At 37.5% G+C, this 21,065-nt stretch overlaps 3 protein-coding genes across 5 annotated transcripts in view; all 3 read right to left on the bottom strand.

The window, feature by feature from the left end:
* The window catches only part of LOC130655158 (E3 ubiquitin-protein ligase HERC2-like), a 39,390-nt gene extending 33,248 nt beyond the window's left edge, over window positions 1–6,142 (bottom strand). For 2 of the 3 annotated variants that reach the window (XM_057457869.1, XM_057457868.1), the window contains exons 1-11: window positions 6,004–6,142; window positions 4,554–5,083; window positions 4,163–4,420; window positions 3,823–4,051; window positions 3,548–3,712; window positions 2,598–2,774; window positions 2,205–2,323; window positions 1,895–2,040; window positions 620–733; window positions 356–482; window positions 21–276 (exon numbers count right to left, since the gene is read on the bottom strand). In XM_057457869.1, coding sequence (XP_057313852.1) covers window positions 21–276; window positions 356–482; window positions 620–733; window positions 1,895–2,040; window positions 2,205–2,323; window positions 2,598–2,774; window positions 3,548–3,712; window positions 3,823–4,051; window positions 4,163–4,420; window positions 4,554–5,083; window positions 6,004–6,084 — 2,202 coding nt within the window. In that variant the 5' untranslated portion in view covers window positions 6,085–6,142. Of the gene's footprint in view, window positions 1–20; window positions 277–355; window positions 483–619; window positions 734–1,894; window positions 2,041–2,204; window positions 2,324–2,597; window positions 2,775–3,547; window positions 3,713–3,822; window positions 4,052–4,162; window positions 4,421–4,553; window positions 5,084–6,003 lie in introns of those variants that run through there. The other variant, XM_057457870.1, reaches the window with a different exon arrangement.
* A 10,047-nt stretch (window positions 6,143–16,189) lies between these two features.
* LOC130653721 (uncharacterized protein K02A2.6-like) lies at window positions 16,190–19,117 on the bottom strand. The gene has a single exon (XM_057456235.1). It carries the CDS (start codon window positions 19,115–19,117, stop codon window positions 16,190–16,192), a length of 2,928 nt encoding a protein of 975 aa, XP_057312218.1.
* LOC130653723 (uncharacterized) lies at window positions 19,114–20,729 on the bottom strand. Its single transcript, XM_057456236.1, has 3 exons — window positions 20,686–20,729; window positions 20,542–20,615; window positions 19,114–20,423 (listed from the first exon to the last, which is right to left on the bottom strand). Exons 1-3 carry the CDS (start codon window positions 20,727–20,729, stop codon window positions 19,114–19,116), a joined length of 1,428 nt encoding a protein of 475 aa, XP_057312219.1.
* Between the last annotated feature and the right edge of the window lie 336 nt (window positions 20,730–21,065).

Genomic DNA, 21,065 nt, shown 5'->3' on the forward strand with positions numbered 1-21,065 from the left:
TAACCAGTCCAAACACATACCTGATGTGGTCCAGCCGTCACATGAGATACACCAATTTCACTAACTGCTTTAAGTAGTACTGGTTCCCGAATCAAACTTTCTTCTTCCTCTTTACCTCCAAGACCACCCCAACAAAACACATTATAAGAGTCAGTTAAAGCAACACAATGATATGCACCTACACTTATTGCTAGAACATTTTGTTTGTTCAGTTTTTCAACAGACTGTAAACATATAAAGTTTCCAGATTGAACTTTGCTGAATCGATCTCTTCCCCTGAGAGTTAAAAGAGAGTAAATTTTAACATAAATAACAGAATTACTCTTTGTTAAAAATTCATTTTGAAAATTCTTACCATCGGTATACTTGTCCCTTAGTTGTCAAAGCAACATAAAAATATTTGGCAATATAAACTTTCACTATATCTGATGACTCATCAGACAACAACGTCAATTTATCGTTCTTCCATGACCACAGTTTACCTAAATATTTGCAAAATACAACATTTATAATAGCAAAGTTGATAATGTTATAACAAAAGTAATATAAGACCACTCTAATTTAATTTACAGTGTTTCTTCCAAACATGTGGGAGAAAAAATATTGCAACAACAAGTACCTCCTACAGTGATAATGATAACTTCGGCATGATATTGAGAAAATGCAATGTCAATGATATCTGCACTACTGATTTCAGTAAATTCTCTTGCATTAAACTGCTTGTTTCGAGAGTCTAAACAATAAATGAAATAGTGAGTTTAGATTAGCAGAGGTATAAAAAAAAGGGATTCATTCTTAAGGCAATACTATTTTTTAAATGAAATAGGAAATGATTTAGTCATTTGATAGCACAAGCAGAATTTTAAAGAAAGTTGATCAATGTACCTCAAAATGCACCTAAAAATACTTGTCATGTACTTTTTGCTACACGCGTACAAATTATGCAAATACTGCTCAACAACAGTGAAAAATTCAGACTAATGAATCAATCTTCCTTTTTTGTCTTCCAGATTTAGCAAATTTAAAAGTAAGCAGATTTTACGATTTTCACTGGTCTTAAAGACTTAAAATCTGATAATAATGTAGGCTAATACGACATGCTTTTTTGTTGCTCAACATATTGCTTATTAGGTCTGGTCATACAAGATGGATAATAACGCATCTACACCACCGCTTGCCTAATCAAACAAAATTTTAGACACAGAGATTAACGAAGCAATTGTTGTGATTAAAATAGTAGTTTCAGTTGCCCTATTTTTTATACGAACAAATTAAGGTGGTATTTAAGCTTTATATGGACTTTTTCTTGTTATTTTAGAACGAAATACGGCAAAGGATGCTTTCTCATTATTTCAGATTGAAATTCGGCTGCTTTGTCTGAAATAATAATTTACGTTTCCAAATTTCTATCAATAATGTCATAACACCTTTACACCATCACAAATGATATTTTAACAATCATAACATTTAAGAACTTTCTCTAATTCATTTTAAAATTGTTAAAAAATAGTCAATCACTTCATTTTTCTTAACTTACTTTAAAATCGTTTCTTAAAATAATATAAAACATTAAACTCGGTTCATGATACGATTATGAAGGAATGTAAAATATTAAAGAAACAATTTCCATATGATAAAAATCGTTTTAATTTATATAAAAAATGAAATGATCTTGGAGAAGATTCCTAAGAATGATTGTCTCTCGTACCAAGTCCTAACAGTTTTGCACCATAATAATCATATCATTCACACAAGTCTTAAGGATTTGCATCATAATTCACAAAAATTATTGGAATTAACTAAATTAAGAAAAAAATGATCCTTGTTCTTTCTATGCTTGGTGCATTCTCTTATCTTCTAATTAGAGCCAAATCTATCAAAACTATTATCTTACCATGAGTGGCTCTCCCTAACAATGTACTCTCCCAAAGGAACAATTCTGATGTCTTTGATAAAACAGAATAGTAGCCAAAGCCAGCATATATTTTCGCAGGAATGGACTGTATTTGAAGAGGCACTGATGAAAAAAAATCGAATGCACTAAAAGGAAAAAAGAAATCAATGTCAGCACTTTCCACAGGTTAATTATTGCGCCGCAAGTAAGTATTGAAGACACAAACAAATATTATTCTAGCATTACACTTTGATCTATTGCAAAAACACTGTGGCATAAAGTGATGAAGAAATTGTTCCAATAAAATTACCCATTATCTTGCCAAGTAAAAATTTCTTTCTGTTTTGATAAAGCTATGAAATGACCATCATATGAACAAGAGATTTGTATAAGATCAAGACTTTCTACTTGTTCATACGGCTGCAGTTTCTAAAAATAAAAGAACATGGCAATATGAAAGAACAACAGTAATGATTAAAAAGTTGTAAACCCTGCAAACACGTTTTAAACGCCATTTAGGAGCCTGATACATTTGTACCATAAACAACCAAAACATGAAACACAGCATTAGCATTAGAATAATAGCAATAAACAGATATAATTCTACATCAACACATTTTTTTAAACCTTGACATAATTTAAAGATCTGTAACAAACAATGAAAAATTTACAGAGAGGGTGAATAATAACTTGTGTGCCATACCATAATTTCATTGTTATGTTCACATCGAAGCACCTTTCCTTCTAATGTCAACACAATCACAAACATATCAGTGCAACAGATTGTAGCTATTTTAAATTCCACCTTTTCTTCTTTCAGGGAGCTCAACAACTTTAAGTTGCCCCAAACTAAAATGTCATCACAGCATGGTTTGATTTTCTAAACATGTCGAAATAATATTATACTGTCAATACCTTAGTGTTTAGTTTAGAATTTATATTTTCACCTTTTGATCAAATGTTTAATTAGCATATACTTAAGTAAGAAAAGTAAGATCATTATCAAACTAAAGGGTTCCTAAGAAAAAACTTTATATTTGTCTGCTTTGTGGCACAAGTCATTAGAACTTCGCTGTAGACTTATCAATAAGACTAATTTAAGTATATGCAAGCATAAAGCCTAGGTCTAATAATAAACTTAGTAGCATTTTTCATTTCAAGGACAAAAATCCCAAAAAGTTGCGTTCATTCATTGTTTACAAATTTAGATGTCGTCAATGCAATTCAACATATTATGGTAATTTTAAATGGCATTATTAAGTTAGGATTTGCAAACATTCGGGAATTTCTTCCTGAACAGGTAAAGCTTGATCTTGTTCGATCTGTTCCATCTTGTCAAAGAACAGCTATGTTGGATCATCTTTTACAGTGTGACCATAAGCTGTTATTAATGATTTCTCTATCTCAGGTTGGCTATTAATAATTATTACAGGCTTAAGAAAGCCTTTTTATCTCAAGGGACAAGTCAGGCTCAATAAGAATTTTATTGGTACGTTTTATATTTATTTAAAATCTAAACATCTTTAACAATCCAGTTGTTTATTGGCTTTCCCTGGTAATTTTTCATTTTTTTTCATGAAATAATTTGTAATTCCTAAATAGAATGCTGTACTTTCTAAATTAACTCATCACAGATTTTTACAAAAATTCTACCTGTTCATCGGTTGATGAATATGGATGAATCATGTGAGCAAATATTTTCATCAGTTTCATAACAACCTCGGTTATCCGCTCTTCCTGATCATGAAGAGTTATTTCTGGCAGAAGAGGGAATTCTTGGAAACCAAGAGTTTTCGTAACAGAAAACCCCTCATAATACTGGATAAATAAAAAAAACATCAATTTTACGCTTTTGATAAAAAAATGAAACACATAATTCAATATCAGCGTTATACTTAATCTTTTAATATACATAATATTATACTTACATTTTGTAATATTTCTGAGTCATAATCCATTTGTGTTGATTGAGTTAAAAGTTTCCTCAAGAAAGAATTCATATTAACATATTCTAAAATTCCAGTTTCAGACAAGTCTAAACAGACTAAGATGATGTTAAGAATGTCATTTAGAGTAGCGCGTTGAAACACTAACTCAAACAGCAAGGATAACGCTATTTTGCGCTCAGCAATTGGTAAATGTGAATCTTTATAGTTTCTAAACAAAAACAATAAAAAAAGTTTTAATGATTTCTCGAAACAATTTAAAAAAGGATATACAATGAGTTAGTGATTTCACCTTATACACTAAAACATTCATTAAACTTACAAAATAACAATTCTTTTCAGAAATATTATTGTTTTCTGCACCATTGCAACTAAATCTTTAGAGTCTTCAGTATCATCAAATAATAAGGCTTTAGGCATATTTTGAAACATGGCAAATGCTTCATGTAACATCTCGGAGCACAAATCCATATTTTGACCACTTTCCCATGTCTTTTCAATGAATTTAAATGTATACTTCAACAACATATTTAAACCAGACTGGAAAAAATCTGTTTCTGTTTCAATTACATGAGGTGTACTAAGTAACAAAAAGATGATCAAATATTATTATGTCTTGAAAGTTGTTAAGCACATTATCAATGGTTATATACATCTTATTTAGAGTGGCAAACATGTGGTGATCACCTTATCACGAAATACAAGTTCTTTACCTTTTGACAACATTAGAATCTTGTATTGTTGAGCATGCTGTGGGTGGAACATCTTTGTTGGAGACAAAACAAGTCTTTGAGTAAGCTGACAGGAACCTTGCATACACATAAATGCGCGCTTTTAATCTTTGAAGGAATAATAACGAATCAGTAGATGACTTAAAAACCATCAACTGCTTATGAGCAACAAGCTTTGTAAAATTTTTTAGTTCAGCAATAGTTGATATTCTTCCCCAAGCCCAAGCTTCAGTATGATCTATTACAGAGAGGACACTTTTTGCATCCTTGTTTTCTTTTAATTCTTCCTCTATTTCTTGGCAAGATACACAGTTACATCCATGTGATGGGCCACAAACACCATTGCAGCATTGACAACTAATTGCAGCCTGACCACAATAGAAATGTCCATTAGCACTTTGGTGTGATGCTATTCCATTACGATTTAAAAAACTTTCTGGACGAATGTATATTTCTTTTTCAGAGAGCAATTCGTTGTACCATTCAGAAACACATTCATCGCTTACTGTATTCTAAAAAATAGGAAACAGCCAACTAAACTTATACTATTGCCTTGAAACTTCAAAAAAAAGAGAGAAAAATTTTAACTAGTAAACTAGGTATGATATTTTAAAAAATGGTTACAAAACAGTTTAAACTTAAATGGGAGAAATTTTCGCCAACAGAAATTTTTTGACGAAGATATTTACGCAAATTAATTTTCGCAAATTCACTTCGATTTCAAAATCAAAGCTGGCAATTCGTGAGAATATCTTCCACAAAATTTAAGTTGAATTAGCAATTCACTAAAATAAATTCTGCAATTTTCTTTTTTCATGGAAGTTCCTAAACAGAAAGCTGGGGAAGAATTTTGCTTACTATTGGAAAATCATGAAATCATTTTACGTCAAATTATTTTTCTACCCTTAATTCACACATATATCTTGATTCATGAAATTATATTCCACAAAAATGTCTGGTTGCCATTGATATACTCCATTTAAAAGAATCAGGTTGCAATTTACAGAAGAATATGTTAATCAAGTTCACTCAAGATGTTTTTGTTCTCTATGCTATCTATGTATTCAGTGTATTGGCTAATGACAAATTTATCTGGGTGACATAAAACAGTTAACCGCAATTCATTTTTTTAAGAAGGCTGAGAGTGTTTCAAAAAAGTTTCTGCCTTTCAAAATAATTATATATAGTATATACTATATATACAGATTCTCATAATTTGATAAGTAATATATTAAAAAATTTCTTTAAGGATTGATGTATAAGCAATAAGCTTTTATTTCCTAAACTCATTTTATCACCGAAAAACTTGATTTAAAAATTGTGCTCAAAACGTATACCATATCCTTATTACATAAGTTCAATTTTAGCACATCAGGATAACAATATCCTAGCCTAATATGAAAGGTAAAAAATCTGTGAACATAATAAATACCAATGGATCTCTTTCAAGCCATTTTTTGTTTAAGGATTCCACAGGTCTCAACAAAGGAGCAATACCAAGTGATGATGCCATCCATATGTAAGTTGAATTATGTGTATTATTTCATCTTAAATTAGATTAGAACAAAATAATTAAAAGTGAAATAGCAGAAAAAATTAAAACCTAAACAGAACTGTCTTTGGTTGCAAAATTGAAAAATATTGCATACACATTGTTGTTACAGAAATCACCATAGGACTGGTGCAATTTCTGAATTCTCTTTTTCCCAGCTTTGATGTAAGAATATTACTTTCCAGCCTTCAAAAGCAAAAATTGATACTGTTTTTTTATCTAATTATAAATTATAAATTCAAATCACTGCAAATGTCATTAATTCAATAAAGGCAAAAACATATCCCAAAAAAAAAAGAAATTTCATACAATTACAAGTTTATCAAGGATAATGAGATTTAAAAATACAGTACTATAATGTTACGTTTTGTGTGTTACAACTTTTTAAATATTCAGAAATGCAATGAAGGGTGATCTTGTAGTTGGAATGTAGCCTTGTGAGGCAAGAAAAAGGGTTAGTTGTAACAATTTTTTTGTCAGACTTGTAAGCATTGAGCTCAAGTGCAGTGGTTTTGCAAAAAGTGTTGCGAAGTTGAGATTATAAAAGAAAACAAAGTATCTTTCCTGCTAACAATGTACCCAATGTTATATGTTAGGTGAAGAGGGTGCTGTAAGAAGTGTTACAGGATGACAGGATAGTTTTTTCTTTGAAAAAAGGTTAAGAGAAGTACTTTCTTTGTTGAGGTAATAAAACAGGTTGTATGAGGCCTGTGTAAGATGCGCTAATGTTACATGGTAGTGAGAAATGGGCAGTGAAGCAGGAAGATCTTGACTGTTTAGAAAGAAATGAGATCTAAGAATGGTCAGGTGGATGTGAACACCACTTTGAGACACAAAAAGAGCTCATTGAGGCCGGCGCGCTAAGTCGAAGAAAGAAAAAAGAAGACTAAAGCTTGAAGAGCTCCTGCTTTGATAGCTAAGTCCTTTTTGATTTTTACATATTGTACTGCCTTCTTTCCTTCATTTATATCTTTTCATTTCTTTAATTTGTTGTTTTGTTAGTTTTTAAATTATTGTTTTTGTTAATAAATTGTTTTTACCCCAGTCAGTTTTTTTATCCATCTATCATCTAATATCGTAGCTTTGCTGTGTTGTGGGTTCCTGCTGCTCCTTCCGTGTAACATCGTAAGGAAATGGACTTGTCTCAGATCCTTCAAACATAGTTTTGGAAGAGCACATAACCGTAGAATGATCTCCCTACAACTTAAAAATAACTTTACTCAGGTAGGAAACCCCACATTTACGCTAAAACTGATTTTTGTGTTCATTGTATTTTCAAACAATACAAAACCTTCATTCAAAAGTAGCTCACCCAACAACAACAAAATGAGTCGACTAGATAGGAGTTTCTTTTCTATCTCTTCACTTCATGCCTGCAATAGAGTTTCTGAAAGCCAGCTCACTCTCCAATTAAAATTAATGGCTTTATCAAAACTTAAGCCAAGCAGGCACAAGTATTTCTATTTTTTAATCCTCTTATCAGGGGACATGTGCCTCAACCCAGGTCCTGTTAAGTATCCCTGTTCTTCATGCTTAAAACCTGTGGCAAAAACACACAAAGCACTTTCTTGTGACAAGTGTGGCTTATGGGCATATTTATTATGGCTTATTGCAGTCCCTGTCTTTCTTGTAATTTGCTCGTAATTTAAAGTTAAATATCTTGGGGTAACATTTGATCAAAAAATGCAATGGGAAAAGCACATTAATGTCATAAATAGAAAAATACTAATTAAATATTCTAAAATTAGAACCATTGCATCCTGTTTAACACCTCACACAAGAAACCTTTTAATTAATGCACTTGTCATGCCATATTTCAACTACTGCTTCTCGGCATGGGCTTGTGCCACCCAAGGTAGATTGGGAAAACTAGAAAAACGATTAAAATGTGTCTGTACCTTTCTTGGGAAAGAGAGGGAATATTCAATGAATAATTTACTCATCAAATACGATGCCATATTAGTTTTCAAAGCCATGAATCACATTGCTCCTGATTACATGGGCTCAAAATTCATTTTGACAAAAAACTGTCATAATCATTAAACAAGTAATCATACAACAAACATAATCAAAAACAGGTTCACACTTTCCTTGGTCAACAAGGAATTTGGCAAAAAAGCCTTCCCATTTAGAGCTGCAAATCATCATCATCATTCTCGGCTTAACGTCCGTTTTCCATGCTAGCATGGGTTGGACAGGGTATATTAATGGCCCTCTTCAAATCTGATCTAGACTGTGTTAGATCTAAACTCAACTTCCTCTCTATCAAGTCTGTCCTTATAACCTCCTGCCAAGTCTTTCTCGGTCTGCCTCTGGGCTTTGCCCCAGGAACTATCAAGTCTCTACACTTTCTTACCCAATTATCCTCCTCCATTCTTTCCAAGTGCCCCAGCCAGTTAAATCTTCTTATCTGGATAACATCTTTAATTCTACGGAGACTTAGCCTGCTTCTTAGCTCATCCGAACTCTTTCTGTCTCTCAGACTGGCATTACACATCCACCTAACCATTCTCATATCATTCCTTTCTAAACGGTCAAGATCTTCCTTTACACAGGCCTCATACAACCTACCTTTTACCTCAATTGACAGGACTCTGCTAGTCAACAAAGGAAGTAACTCTCTGAACTTTTTCCAAGCAGAACCTATCCTGCAAGTAACACTTCTACCAATACCCCCTTCACTGCCCAACATATCACCTAAGTAACAGAAGTTCTCAACTATCTCTAACGAGCCACTGTTGTACATCATTAAAGCTGGAAATACTTCATTCTCTATAATCTCACCTTTGCAACGCTTGCATACAAACTGTATGTCAGCTCTTAACCTTCCACTAATACTACTGCACTTCTTATGTACGCAATGCTTGCAAGTCTGACAAAAAATTGAGTTACTACCAACCCCTTTCCTGCAAACTCCACAAGGCCACTTTCCAACTACAAGGTCACACTTGGCTGCAATGCTACTAATCATGACTTTAGACTTTGCTGTGTTTACCTTTAGCCCTTTCTCTTCTAGTCCTTTCTTCCACTTCTCAAACTTTTTAACTAATTCTTCCATCGACTCTGCTATGAGAACCAAATCATCTGCATACAATAACTCCCATGGACAACCTGTTCTGAACTCCATCGACAGCGCTTCTAAGACTAGAATAAACAACAAAGGACTAAGTACAGAACCCTGATGTACACCAACATTTACACTGAATTCATCACTAAGTGAATCGTTAATCCTGACACGACTTCTAGCATTGCTGTACATAGACTGTACCATCGTAACTAGCCACTCATCCACACCTAATTTTCTCATAGCCCACCAAATAACTTTACGTGGCACTCTATCAAAAGCTTTCTTCAAATCTACAAAGGCAAAATAGAGATTCTTTCTCTTTCCTAAATACTTTTCCTGAAGCTGTCTGAGAAAATATTGCATCTGTAGTGCATCTTATCTATATTAATTCGTTTTCTAAGTAACTTATCAATCACTCTTTCAATAACTTTCATTACTTGATCAACCAACTTCAAACCTCTATAGTTACCCCTTTCTAATGCATCACCCTTGCCCTTGAAACAATTCACTATTACACTCGACTGCCACTCACTCGGAATAGCACCATCCTTTATAATCTGGTTAGCAAGACTTGTAATAAGCTCAACTCCAATATATCCAGATGCTTTTACCATCTCTGCAACAATACCTGATACTCCTGCAGCCTTGCCAATCTTCAATTTCCTAATAGCCTCCACTACCCATTCTGTCTTGATCTGCATAGCTGGCCCTTCTACAACATCATCATCAGACAATCTATCCTCGTCCCAATCAAACTCAGTGTTAAGCAACCTCTGATAATGATTCCTCCAAGCTACCCTTTTCTCCTCCTCTGTGCTAGCCAAAACACCTTTATCATTACGTAGTATACACTTCTCACCTACAACATCTTGATTAGTCTTCTTCATTTGCTTTGCTATCTTGAATACCTCATTGCATTGGTCTTCCCTTCTTAACACATCTGCAAATCTGTTTCTCTCTGCTTCTGATTTTGCCTTATACACTGCTGTACGAGCGCGACGCTTAGCTTCTAAGTAAATATTTTTACTACCACCTGACTTCCACTCTTTCCAAAGTTTCCTCTTTTCCTTTATACACTGGTCAACCTCATTATTCCACCACCAGGTCTGTCTATGTCTAGCTGGTCCTTTCGTCCACCCACAGGTATCATCAGAAGCTTCTAGAAGACAATTCTTCAAAGTAGTCCAAGTACTTTTGTAGGCTAACTGCTGAACTTTTGCACTAAATTGTCTTGCTACAATCTCTTCCTTCAACTTCCAGACTTTTCGACGGGGCCTGTACTTTTCCTTGGCTTCTTTAACACTCTTCAAGATAATATCACAAACCAGCAACCTATGCTGGGAAACACACTCTTCCCCCGATAAAACTTTCACGTCCTTCACCACTTTCTTGTCTGACTTTCTAACCAGGAAGTAATCTATCTGTGTCTTACAACCACCTGACTCATATGTTATCAGCCTACTCTGTCTCTTACTGAATGATGTGTTGCAAACCACAATGTCCGTTGCCATTCCAAACTCAAGCAATCTCTCCCCTTCCTTATTTCTGCTCCCAAATTCATAGCCTCTATGCACACCTCTATAGCCTTCAGATGACTTCCCAACATGACCATTAAAGTCGCCGCCCACCATGACAAGTTTAGTGTCTCCAAACTTTGATGTGACTGCTATTAACTCATCATAAAACTTATCTTTATCTTCCTCACTGAGTCCACACTGTGGAGCATAAACTGACAGAAAAGTGACAATCCTATTACCTATCAAAAACTTTATCACTATAATACGACTATTAACACGCATAACATCTATTACTTTTTCTACCCACTTCTCTGCAACGAATATGCCAACTCCTCCATATCCATCACTAATACCAATCCAAAAAAGCTTATACCTTGCCCTCCTACCTTCCACAAATCTTACTGAAGCTCCTCTCCACCTGACTTCCTGAACAGAACACATATCAACAGATCTACGTTCTAACATTTCAACTACTTCACCTGCTCTACCTCTCAGAGTACCAACATTTACACTAGCCATCCTCAACCTAGTGTTATCTACCTTGTGATGTGATAGCTGGGTAACGGTCTGACGATGCTCACACCTGACATCTGTCCTACCGTGTGCGACACCTTCACTCCTTAGAGTTCCAGCCCCGTTTACGCAGTTTGTCTGATCAACTATTCTTACGGCCATTAATAAAAAGTTTTGGCATTGTTTTACAGCTGGATGCCCTTCCTAGCGCCAACCGTTCACAGACCGGACTGGGTGTTTTTTAAAGTGACACCATCACTATGTGGCATTTCATGGGACTTTCACGATCGCCCCTTTAAACTAAGGTATGGTGGAGGACGTTCAACTCCTCTCTTGTCTCTTAAGGAGACCCTTCACCCAAAAGTGTGGAATAATCTTCCAGACCAAGTGACCTGTGATGGAAGTCTGTTTTCGTTTAAGACTTCCATCTCTAATGTATTTTTCACTTTTTAACTTTTTAGATTTTGTTTTCTATTCTTTTTCTTTACAATTTTCGCAGAGCATAAATGTTATTATGTTTGATTGAGCTGAGGCAGTCTAAGGTTTATCATGTTTTGTTTCTTTTTTGTTCTAGTGGCCCCCAGTGGAAACAATCCACAACTATAGGTTTTTGTAAGAAGATTGAGTTGGTTGGGACATTTTGAAAGAATAGAGAGGGATAATTGGGTAAGAAAATGTAGATACTTGATATTTCCTGGCCTAGAGGTAGACCAAGATAGATTTGGCAGGAGGTAATCAGGGTGAATCAGGATGCAGAGGAATTTGAGTTCAGAGTTAGTTAAGTGGTGCTGTAGTTTATTGGTTATCACTGTCATGCTTTGTGTAGGAGAAAAGGGATTCGATTCCCCTTAGCGGTGATTTAATATAGGCATTATGAAGAGGCAAATTGGGGAGATGGCGCACTATGTGGGCCGTTGGATGTTGCAGGGAATTGTCTGGTAGAGCACTGACCCTAATTGAGTTTGTGTAGCTCAAAGAGAGCATTAAATACTCCAGGACTCCCCGTCAAAGCCATGGTCCCTCCTGAAAATAATAGACAGTGGAAACAAACAACAAACAAAATAATAGACAGGGTATATCCCTCGATTCTTTTGAGGCTACCCACGTAAAATATGCACATTTATCTAGAACTAAGACAGTCTAGAGGTCATTAGTAGTATACCCTGTCCAACCCATGCTAGCATGCAAAACAAACATTAAGCCAATAATGATGATGATGACAATGACGATGATGATTATGATGATCATGGTGATAATGATGGTGCATAAATTACCAAGTAAAATTTTACGAGGGTGCCGATAAGCCGCATACGCCGTAAAAAGTGCGGGCGTTTTCGGGCCAGTTCAACGTTTTGAAAAATTCAAGTATTCTTCCGAAAAACCCGCATAGGCCCAAACAATGCCCGAAAAAGAAAAAAAAACAGACACTAATGTGATTCAAAATAACTATTAAAATTAAAATAAATTTATATACTATGTGGTAGCGAAGTTCTTAAAAGAACTGTTTTTGATGGTTTTTGATAAAGTTTACTTTATAAATAACTTAAATATAAACTTTATTAACTCCTTTCTCTTCAAGCGGCTTCTTCCCAACTATCGACCGCATAGTTTGTTACAAGGAATTGCATTTCAGGAATGTTCCGGGCGAGTTCGGGAAAGTGCGTGCGGTTTCGGGGGAAAACCACCAATTATATTCGAAAAGTCGCCCGAACTCACCCGTATATATGCGGGCGTTTGCGGCTTATCGGCACCCTCTTATACACTGCTGTACGAGCGCGACGCTTAGCTTCTAAGTAAATATTTTTACTACCACCTGACTTCCACTCTTTCCAAAGTTTCCTCTTTTCCTTTATACACTGGTCAACCTCATTATTCCACCACCAGGTCTGTCTATGTCTAGCTGGTCCTTTCGTCCACCCACAGGTATCATCAGAAGCTTCTAGAAGACAATTCTTCAAAGTAGTCCAAGTACTTTTGTAGGCTAACTGCTGAACTTTTGCACTAAATTGTCTTGCTACAATCTCTTCCTTCAGCTTCCAGACTTTTCGACGGGGCCTGTACTTTTCCTTGGCTTCTTTAACACTCTTCAAGATAATATCACAAACCAGCAACCTATGCTGGGAAACACACTCTTCCCCCGATAAAACTTTCACGTCCTTCACCACTTTCTTGTCTGACTTTCTAACCAGGAAGTAATCTATCTGTGTCTTACAACCACCTGACTCATATGTTATCAGCCTACTCTGTCTCTTACTGAATGATGTGTTGCAAACCACAATGTCCGTTGCCATTCCAAACTCAAGCAATCTCTCCCCTTCCTTATTTCTGCTCCCAAATTCATAGCCTCTATGCACACCTCTATAGCCTTCAGATGACTTCCCAACATGACCATTAAAGTCGCCGCCCACCATGACAAGTTTAGTGTCTCCAAACTTTGATGTGACTGCTATTAACTCATCATAAAACTTATCTTTATCTTCCTCACTGAGTCCACACTGTGGAGCATAAACTGACAAAAAAGTGACAATCCTATTACCTATCAAAAACTTTATCACTATAATACGACTATTAACACGCATAACATCTATTACTTTTTCTACCCACTTCTCTGCAACGAATATGCCAACTCCTCCATATCCATCACTAATACCAATCCAAAAAAGCTTATACCTTGCCCTCCTACCTTCCACAAATCTTACTGAAGCTCCTCTCCACCTGACTTCCTGAACAGAACACATATCAACAGATCTACGTTCTAACATTTCAACTACTTCACCTGCTCTACCTCTCAGAGTACCAACATTTACACTAGCCATCCTCAACCTAGTGTTATCTACCTTGTGATGTGATAGCTGGGTAACGGTCTGACGATGCTCACACCTGACATCTGTCCTACCGTGTGCGACACCTTCACTCCTTAGAGTTCCAGCCCCGTTTACGCAGTTTGTCTGATCAACTATTCTTACGGCCATTAATAAAAAGTTTTGGCATTGTTTTACAGCTGGATGCCCTTCCTAGCGCCAACCGTTCACAGACCGGACTGGGTGTTTTTTAAAGTGACACCATCACTATGTGGCATTTCATGGGACTTTCACGATCGCCCCTTTAAACTAAGGTATGGTGGAGGACGTTCAACTCCTCTCTTGTCTCTTAAGGAGACCCTTCACCCAAAAGTGTGGAATAATCTTCCAGACCAAGTGACCTGTGATGGAAGTCTGTTTTCGTTTAAGACTTCCATCTCTAATGTATTTTTCACTTTTTAACTTTTTAGATTTTGTTTTCTATTCTTTTTCTTTACAATTTTCGCAGAGCATAAATGCTATTATGTTTGATTGAGCTGAGGCAGTCTAAGGTTTATCATGTTTTGTTTCTTTTTTGTTCTAGTGGCCCCCAGTGGAAACAATCCACTAACTATAGGTTTTTGTAAGAAGATTGAGTTGGTTGGGACATTTTGAAAGAATAGAGAGGGATAATTGGGTAAGAAAATGTAGATACTTGATATTTCCTGGCCTAGAGGTAGACCAAGATAGATTTGGCAGGAGGTAATCAGGGTGAATCAGGATGCAGAGGAATTTGAGTTCAGAGTTAGTTAAGTGGTGCTGTAGTTTATTGGTTATCACTGTCATGCTTTGTGTGGGAGAAAAGGGATTCGATTCCCCTTAGCGGTGATTTAATATAGGCATTATGAAGAGGCAAATTGGGGAGATGGCGCACTATGTGGGCCGTTGGATGTTGCAGGGAATTGTCTGGTAGAGCACTGACCCTAATTGAGTTTGTGTAGCTCAAAGAGAGCATTAAATACTCCAGGACTCCCCGTCAAAGCCATGGTCCCTCCTGAAAATAATAGACAGTGGAAACAAACAACAAACAAAATAATAGACAGGGTATATCCCTCGATTCTTTTGAGGCTACCCACGTAAAATATGCACATTTATCTAGAACTAAGACAGTCTAGAGGTCATTAGTAGTATACCCTGTCCAACCCATGCTAGCATGCAAAACAAACATTAAGCCAATAATGATGATGATGACAATGACGATGATGATTATGATGATCATGGTGATAATGATGGTGCATAAATTACCAAGTAAAATTTTACGAGGGTGCCGATAAGCCGCATACGCCGTAAAAAGTGCGGGCGTTTTCGGGCCAGTTCAACGTTTTGAAAAAATTCAAGTATTCTTCCGAAAAACCCGCATAGGCCCAAACAATGCCCGAAAAAGAAAAAAAAACAGACACTAATGTGATTCAAAATAACTATTAAAATTAAAATAAATTTATATACTATGTGGTAGCGAAGTTCTTAAAAGAACTGTTTTTGATGGTTTTTGATAAAGTTTACTTTATAAATAACTTAAATATAAACTTTATTAACTCCTTTCTCTTCAAGCGGCTTCTTCCCAACTATCGACCGCATAGTTTGTTACAAGGAATTGCATTTCAGGAATGTTCCGGGCGAGTTCGGGAAAGTGCGTGCGGTTTCGGGGGAAAACCACCAATTATATTCGAAAAGTCGCCCGAACTCACCCGTATATATGCGGGCGTTTGCGGCTTATCGGCACCCTCTAAAAGTTTTAATAGCAGAGATAATTTAGAATTGAATTGATTGTTCAAAACCCATAACTTCCAATCCTTATGGCTGTTTGTGTGATGATTCATAACATATGTTTACTTTTCAGGTCCATCTTACGATCTCCCAAACAATGACCTACAGATCCGTAACAAAATATAAAAGCAAAGGCGATGTCGGAAGGCATGTAAGCTCCGCGTGCGCGAGAGGCAACGCAGATATCACATCTCTCCCAACTTAACAAAATGGTTCCTAGTAGAATTAAATATCAACATAAGACTATGTGCACCAGCAAAGCACAACAACTGGCTAGTTGAGGCATAGCGACGCTGCCCAACTACCACCAAGCTACAAACATAAAGTCTTGCAGTTCCAAAATAAAGTTCATGTGTTCGTAGTTACGCAGTAACGAAATCTTTGAAACGAGGTGGTGGTTTAACGTTTCGAGTACGTGTGTTTCTATTTGGAACGAAGAGTTCTTCATCATTCACCTCTTCCTCGCCATACGCAATGGTCTCGTCACTGGATGGGCTTTCTGTGACAACGGTATCATCAGATGACGTCAAGTCGGTTTCGTTTCCAGGGTCGTTTACAGTTGGTGGCAGGTCAAAATCGTCATCAGAGCTTTCTGTTGCAGAATCGGTTGTCACTGTCGGTTGTTGAAGATGTCGTTTATTTGACCGCTGGTTATTTCGCATGAAGTAGGGTTTGACGTGAGAGGAAGTGCGCATCATAGTTTTTGTACCGTCTTCAATGAAAATTGCATTTCCTTTTACAGCAGTAACAGTACAAGGTTCATCGCGCCATCTAGGGGTAAATTTGTTGCGATGTGTTGACTGATTGGCCACGAGAACCTTTTGCCCAGGTTGGATGACATGACTGCGAGCATTGTTGCGTTTGTCTGCATATTTCGCGATTCTCTCTTTTTGGATGCGGTCTCGGTTTTTAACGACAGACATGGTGTTTTTGGAACTTGTGGTTGAGGCTGGTAGCTTGTCTTTAACCGGTCTGTTAAACAGAACCTCTGCAGGAGTGGCACCAGTGGTTGTGTGCGGTGTGGTACGGTATGCTAATAGGTAATTCTGGAGGGCAGTTCGCCAGTTCTGATTTTCAGCAATTGCAGCTTGGATGGTTTTCTTCAGATTTCTGTTGAACCTTTCAACCTCACCATTTGCCTCGGGATGGTATGGGGTAACTTTGCGGTGCTCCACCCCAAATTCTTTCATCAAAGTAGCGAAATCTGTATTGCTCCGGAATTGTGGTCCATTGTCGGTCACTATTATCTCTGGCGCACCATAACGACAAAACATTTTACGAAGTTTGTCAACGATATTAGCAGCAGTTATTCGGCGGATAATCTCTACCTCGGGATATCTGCTGTAATAATCAATGCATACTAGCAGGTGTTCACCAGTAGGGAACGGACCGCAAAGGTCACAACCCAACATCAACCAAGCTGAATCAGGTATTTCTGTCATTACTACTGGAGTTTTGATTTGTGTACCAGCGGTGACTTGACATCCATGACATGACTTAATGTGGGCTTCAACCGAGGAGCCCATGCGTGGCCACCATACTTTTTTCCGCAGACGTTGTTTTGTGCGTACTTGTCCCTGATGTCCTTCATGTGCAATGGAGATGATGCTTTCTCGCAGGGTTGGCGGGATGACAATTTTGTTGGCAAACATGAGAATGTCATTGACAATGGATAGTTGCAAACGTGAGGGATAATACTCTTTAATAACATCCAATTTTGGAATGGTTCCAGATGCAAGGTGTTTCTTAATGAGGGCAATGGCAGGATCATCATTCTGTGCATCACGAATGTCTTTCTTTGGTATGGCAACTGGTAGTTGTTTACTTTGAATAAAGTTGACAAATTCCTCAGTCATTCGGTGCGATGGTGTATTGTCTTGCATCGGGTTTGACCGTGACAGGTAATCTGCTCCATTGGTTCTGCCTGGGTGATACTCAACCTTGAATGCGTATGACATGAGTCTCATAACCCAGCGTTCAATGCGTGGTGGAAGCTGTTTCCTACGAGGGGAGAACATTGTCACTAGCGGCTTGTGGTCGGTTTTAACAACAAATTCTATACCATAAAGATAGATTTGAAACCGCTCTATTGCAAATAGGATAGCCAAGCACTCCTTTTCAATCTGGCTATATCTTGTTTCTGCATTTAGTAGTGAGCGACTGGCATATCCAATTGGTTTTAAGATACCATCTGGCTGACGTTGCATTATAACTGCTTCAAGCCCAACAGGGGATGCATCAGTAAAGATTTCGGTGTATGCGTCAGGTTGATAGTAAGCAAGTGTCGCACTGGATAACAGCATGATCTTAAGATCATTGAACGCTTGTCGTTGCGCATCACCCCAGCTCCATTTGGTGTCTTTGCTGAGTAGTTGGCGCAATGGTGCAGTCACCGTTGAGAAGTGTGGTAAGAATTTGGAGCAGTATGTCACCATGCCGAGAAAGGATTGCAATTCTTTCACATTAGTTGGTGGTTTGAGGTCAGCTATAGCTCGTACTTTCCTCTCATCCGGTGCAATTCCATCTTTTGACAACTTGTGACCCATGTAGATAAGCTTAGTCTTCAGAAACTCGCATTTCTTTAGGTTTACTGTGAGATTTTTCTCTCGGAGACGCTCAAATACGCATTGCATGCGATCCAGTAGATCTTGATTACTAGTGCCACCAATAATGATATCATCTGAGATGTTACGTACTTTAGATAGTCCTGATAGTGCAAGTTCCAATTCTCGTTGATACTGTTCAGCGGCAGAGGCGATTCCATATATCAGCCTTGTGAATCTGAATATACCACGGTGTGTTGCAAAGGCCGTAAGGTCTCTGCTAGCCTCGTCTAGAGCAATTTGGTGGTATCCCTTGTTCAGGTCCAGCTTTGTGAACACTGTGCACCCGTTGAACTCATGCAGCACTTCTTCCAGAGTTGGTATCTGATACGGTTCTCTTATGACTGCGGTGTTTGCAACACGCATGTCAACACACATACGTATGCCATCAGAAGGTGTTTTCTTAGGTACGATCACAAGGGGATTAACCCATGATGGTGGTGATTCTATGGGCTCGATGACACCAAGTTCTAAGAGTTTTTTTAATTCCATGTCCAGTTGTTGCTGCATTAGGATCGGTAGACGTCTGGCTTTCTGTGCGACTGGAGTTACCGTGGGATCTATTTGGATTTTGAGGTTGACATCTTTCAGTTTTCCAAGGCCCTCAAACTTGTCACCATAATTGCAAAGCAGTTGTTTTAATACACCGTCCTCGGAGGTAGAGATGTGGTTCACCTTGTCGTTCATGGTTCCACCTGGGCCAACTCGGAGTAGGTCCAATTTGCAAGCAGTTTCCACACCCAATATGGTGACAGAAGATTGTGGTACAACAACAAATCTGGTAGACAGACTTTCTCTCCAGCACCAACGACAACCCATATGCAGCCATTAACTTTGAGCGGTGACGACGCACCAAAAGCAAAAACTTTCTTGTGGTATGGAAGGATAGGTGACTTTAATTTTAGTGCACTAAGGGTGCTTTTGCTGATTACATTGATGGTACTTCCACTGTCTATGAGCACATTGACACGTTGTCCATCTACATCTACTGGGTACATGGAATTTTTATGGTTGGGACAGTTAGGGTCATTGTCGATGGCTAACACAAAATCATCATCCGAGGAGGAGGCATCAGCAGTGACATAGCGAACAGTTGCCTTAGTTGATCGACATACATTGCTAAAATGTCCCTGTATTCCGCATTTGTGACAAGACTTTCCCTTTGTAACAATGCATTTGTCTGCACGATGATCTTTTTTACCATACCGGTAACAGTACGGTTGATTATTCTGCAACGGTCCTGTGTGAATTGTAGGTGGTGTTTTAGCAATTCCACTTTTTCTTAGACCGGTGCGTTTTATCTTTCTTGAGATAAAATTTACATCATCTTGCTCAGAATCTTCATCTTCTTGGTTGCGACTAAGGGTCGATTTGGTATACTGTGCCACTTGGTGATCAGCAGCTTCCATTATTGTTGCAATGTCGCATAGTTTTACCAAAGTTAACTCACTCTCCTTTAAAAGGCGTTTTCGGAGTTTACGTGATGTACATTTTTCAATAACTTGATCAACTATCTCGTCATCTATGTCTCTGAACTCACATGTTTTCGCCAGTGTTCGCAAACGTGTGACATATTGTGAGATAGATTCTGACTCCTTTTGGGCACATGTACGAAATACATGACGTTCGTAGCTTTTGTTTTTCTTCGGAAGAAAATATGTATCTAATGCAGTACATGCTTTAACATAATCATTTTGGCCATCTGCGGCCTCTGGCTCAGGTAACGTGTCAAAAAGTTCACGTAAATCTTCACCCGCACAGTGTAACAGAAGAGCTTTCTTCTGGGTGTTATCGGTAATACCTGCAGCTACTAAATACAGGTCAAACCCATTTCTCCACCTCTTCCAGCGGGTGCCTAGACTAGTAACGTCGCCATTTGTATCAAAGTGTGGAGGACAACTGATGTCCACTGCCCTAGCCATAATGTAAACACAACACGTCTCTGTGGCTAGCTCTCGAAGTGGGTAAGCAGAAATAATTGAATAATATCGTTCTAGATATCACAAAAAATTGTCCTGTATGTAGGGAGATTCGTCAGGATTAACAAAGATAAACTCGCAGCGCCAGTGTGATGATTCATAACATATGTTTACTTTTCAGGTCCATCTTACCATCTCCCAAACAATGACCTACAGATCCGTAACAAAATATAAAAGCAAAGGCGATGTCGGAAGGCATGTAAGCTCTGCGTGCGCAAGAGGCAACGCAGATATCATAGTTTGCTACAACATTTTCTTCAATGGCTCAAACATAACCTCATTTTGCCACATGCATATCCTTGAATTTTTTGTGGTACCATAACTAAGGTATAGATAATTTGCAACTGCAATAGAGGTTGGTGCAAACGAAGCTTTTAAAATGAAATGAAATAAATGAGAAACAAATAACACTGCTTCCACGTGCTTAGACCAAAATATCCTACCAGTGAAACCACATGACGTTTCTATATAATTTTTCACCATTTATGTTTAATGTTCAAGATGGGATGGTCCATGATAATTTAGCTATAAGCGCTGCACCATGCATAAAATTACTCTGCCTATTTGTAGCCTGAGTTCGTGCTATGAAATTCTTCATTCACAGCAAATTATTTGCAACGAAACCACAAAGAAATTTTTTTGTAAATTAACTAATA

The sequence above is a fragment of the Hydractinia symbiolongicarpus genome, chromosome 8 (assembly GCF_029227915.1).
Source record: "Hydractinia symbiolongicarpus strain clone_291-10 chromosome 8, HSymV2.1, whole genome shotgun sequence".
NCBI classification, from domain to species: Eukaryota; Metazoa; Cnidaria; class Hydrozoa; order Anthoathecata; family Hydractiniidae; genus Hydractinia; species Hydractinia symbiolongicarpus.

What these genes read in the sequence shown, in the direction of transcription:
- LOC130653721 (XM_057456235.1), bottom strand. Translation starts at nt 19,117, where the DNA reads ATGAACGACAAGGTGAACCACATCTCTACCTCCGAGGACGGTGTATTA.
- LOC130653723 (XM_057456236.1), bottom strand. Translation starts at nt 20,729, where the DNA reads ATGGTACCACAAAAAATTCAAGGATATGCATGTGGCAAAATGAG. An exon ending in TATGCATGTGGCAAAATGAG is followed by an intron (nt 20,616 to 20,685) that starts GTTATGTTTGAG and finishes TTGCGCACGCAG; the next exon opens with AGCTTACATGCCTTCCGACA. An exon ending in AGGTCATTGTTTGGGAGATG is followed by an intron (nt 20,424 to 20,541) that starts GTAAGATGGACC and finishes TGTGATATCTAG; the next exon opens with AACGATATTATTCAATTATT.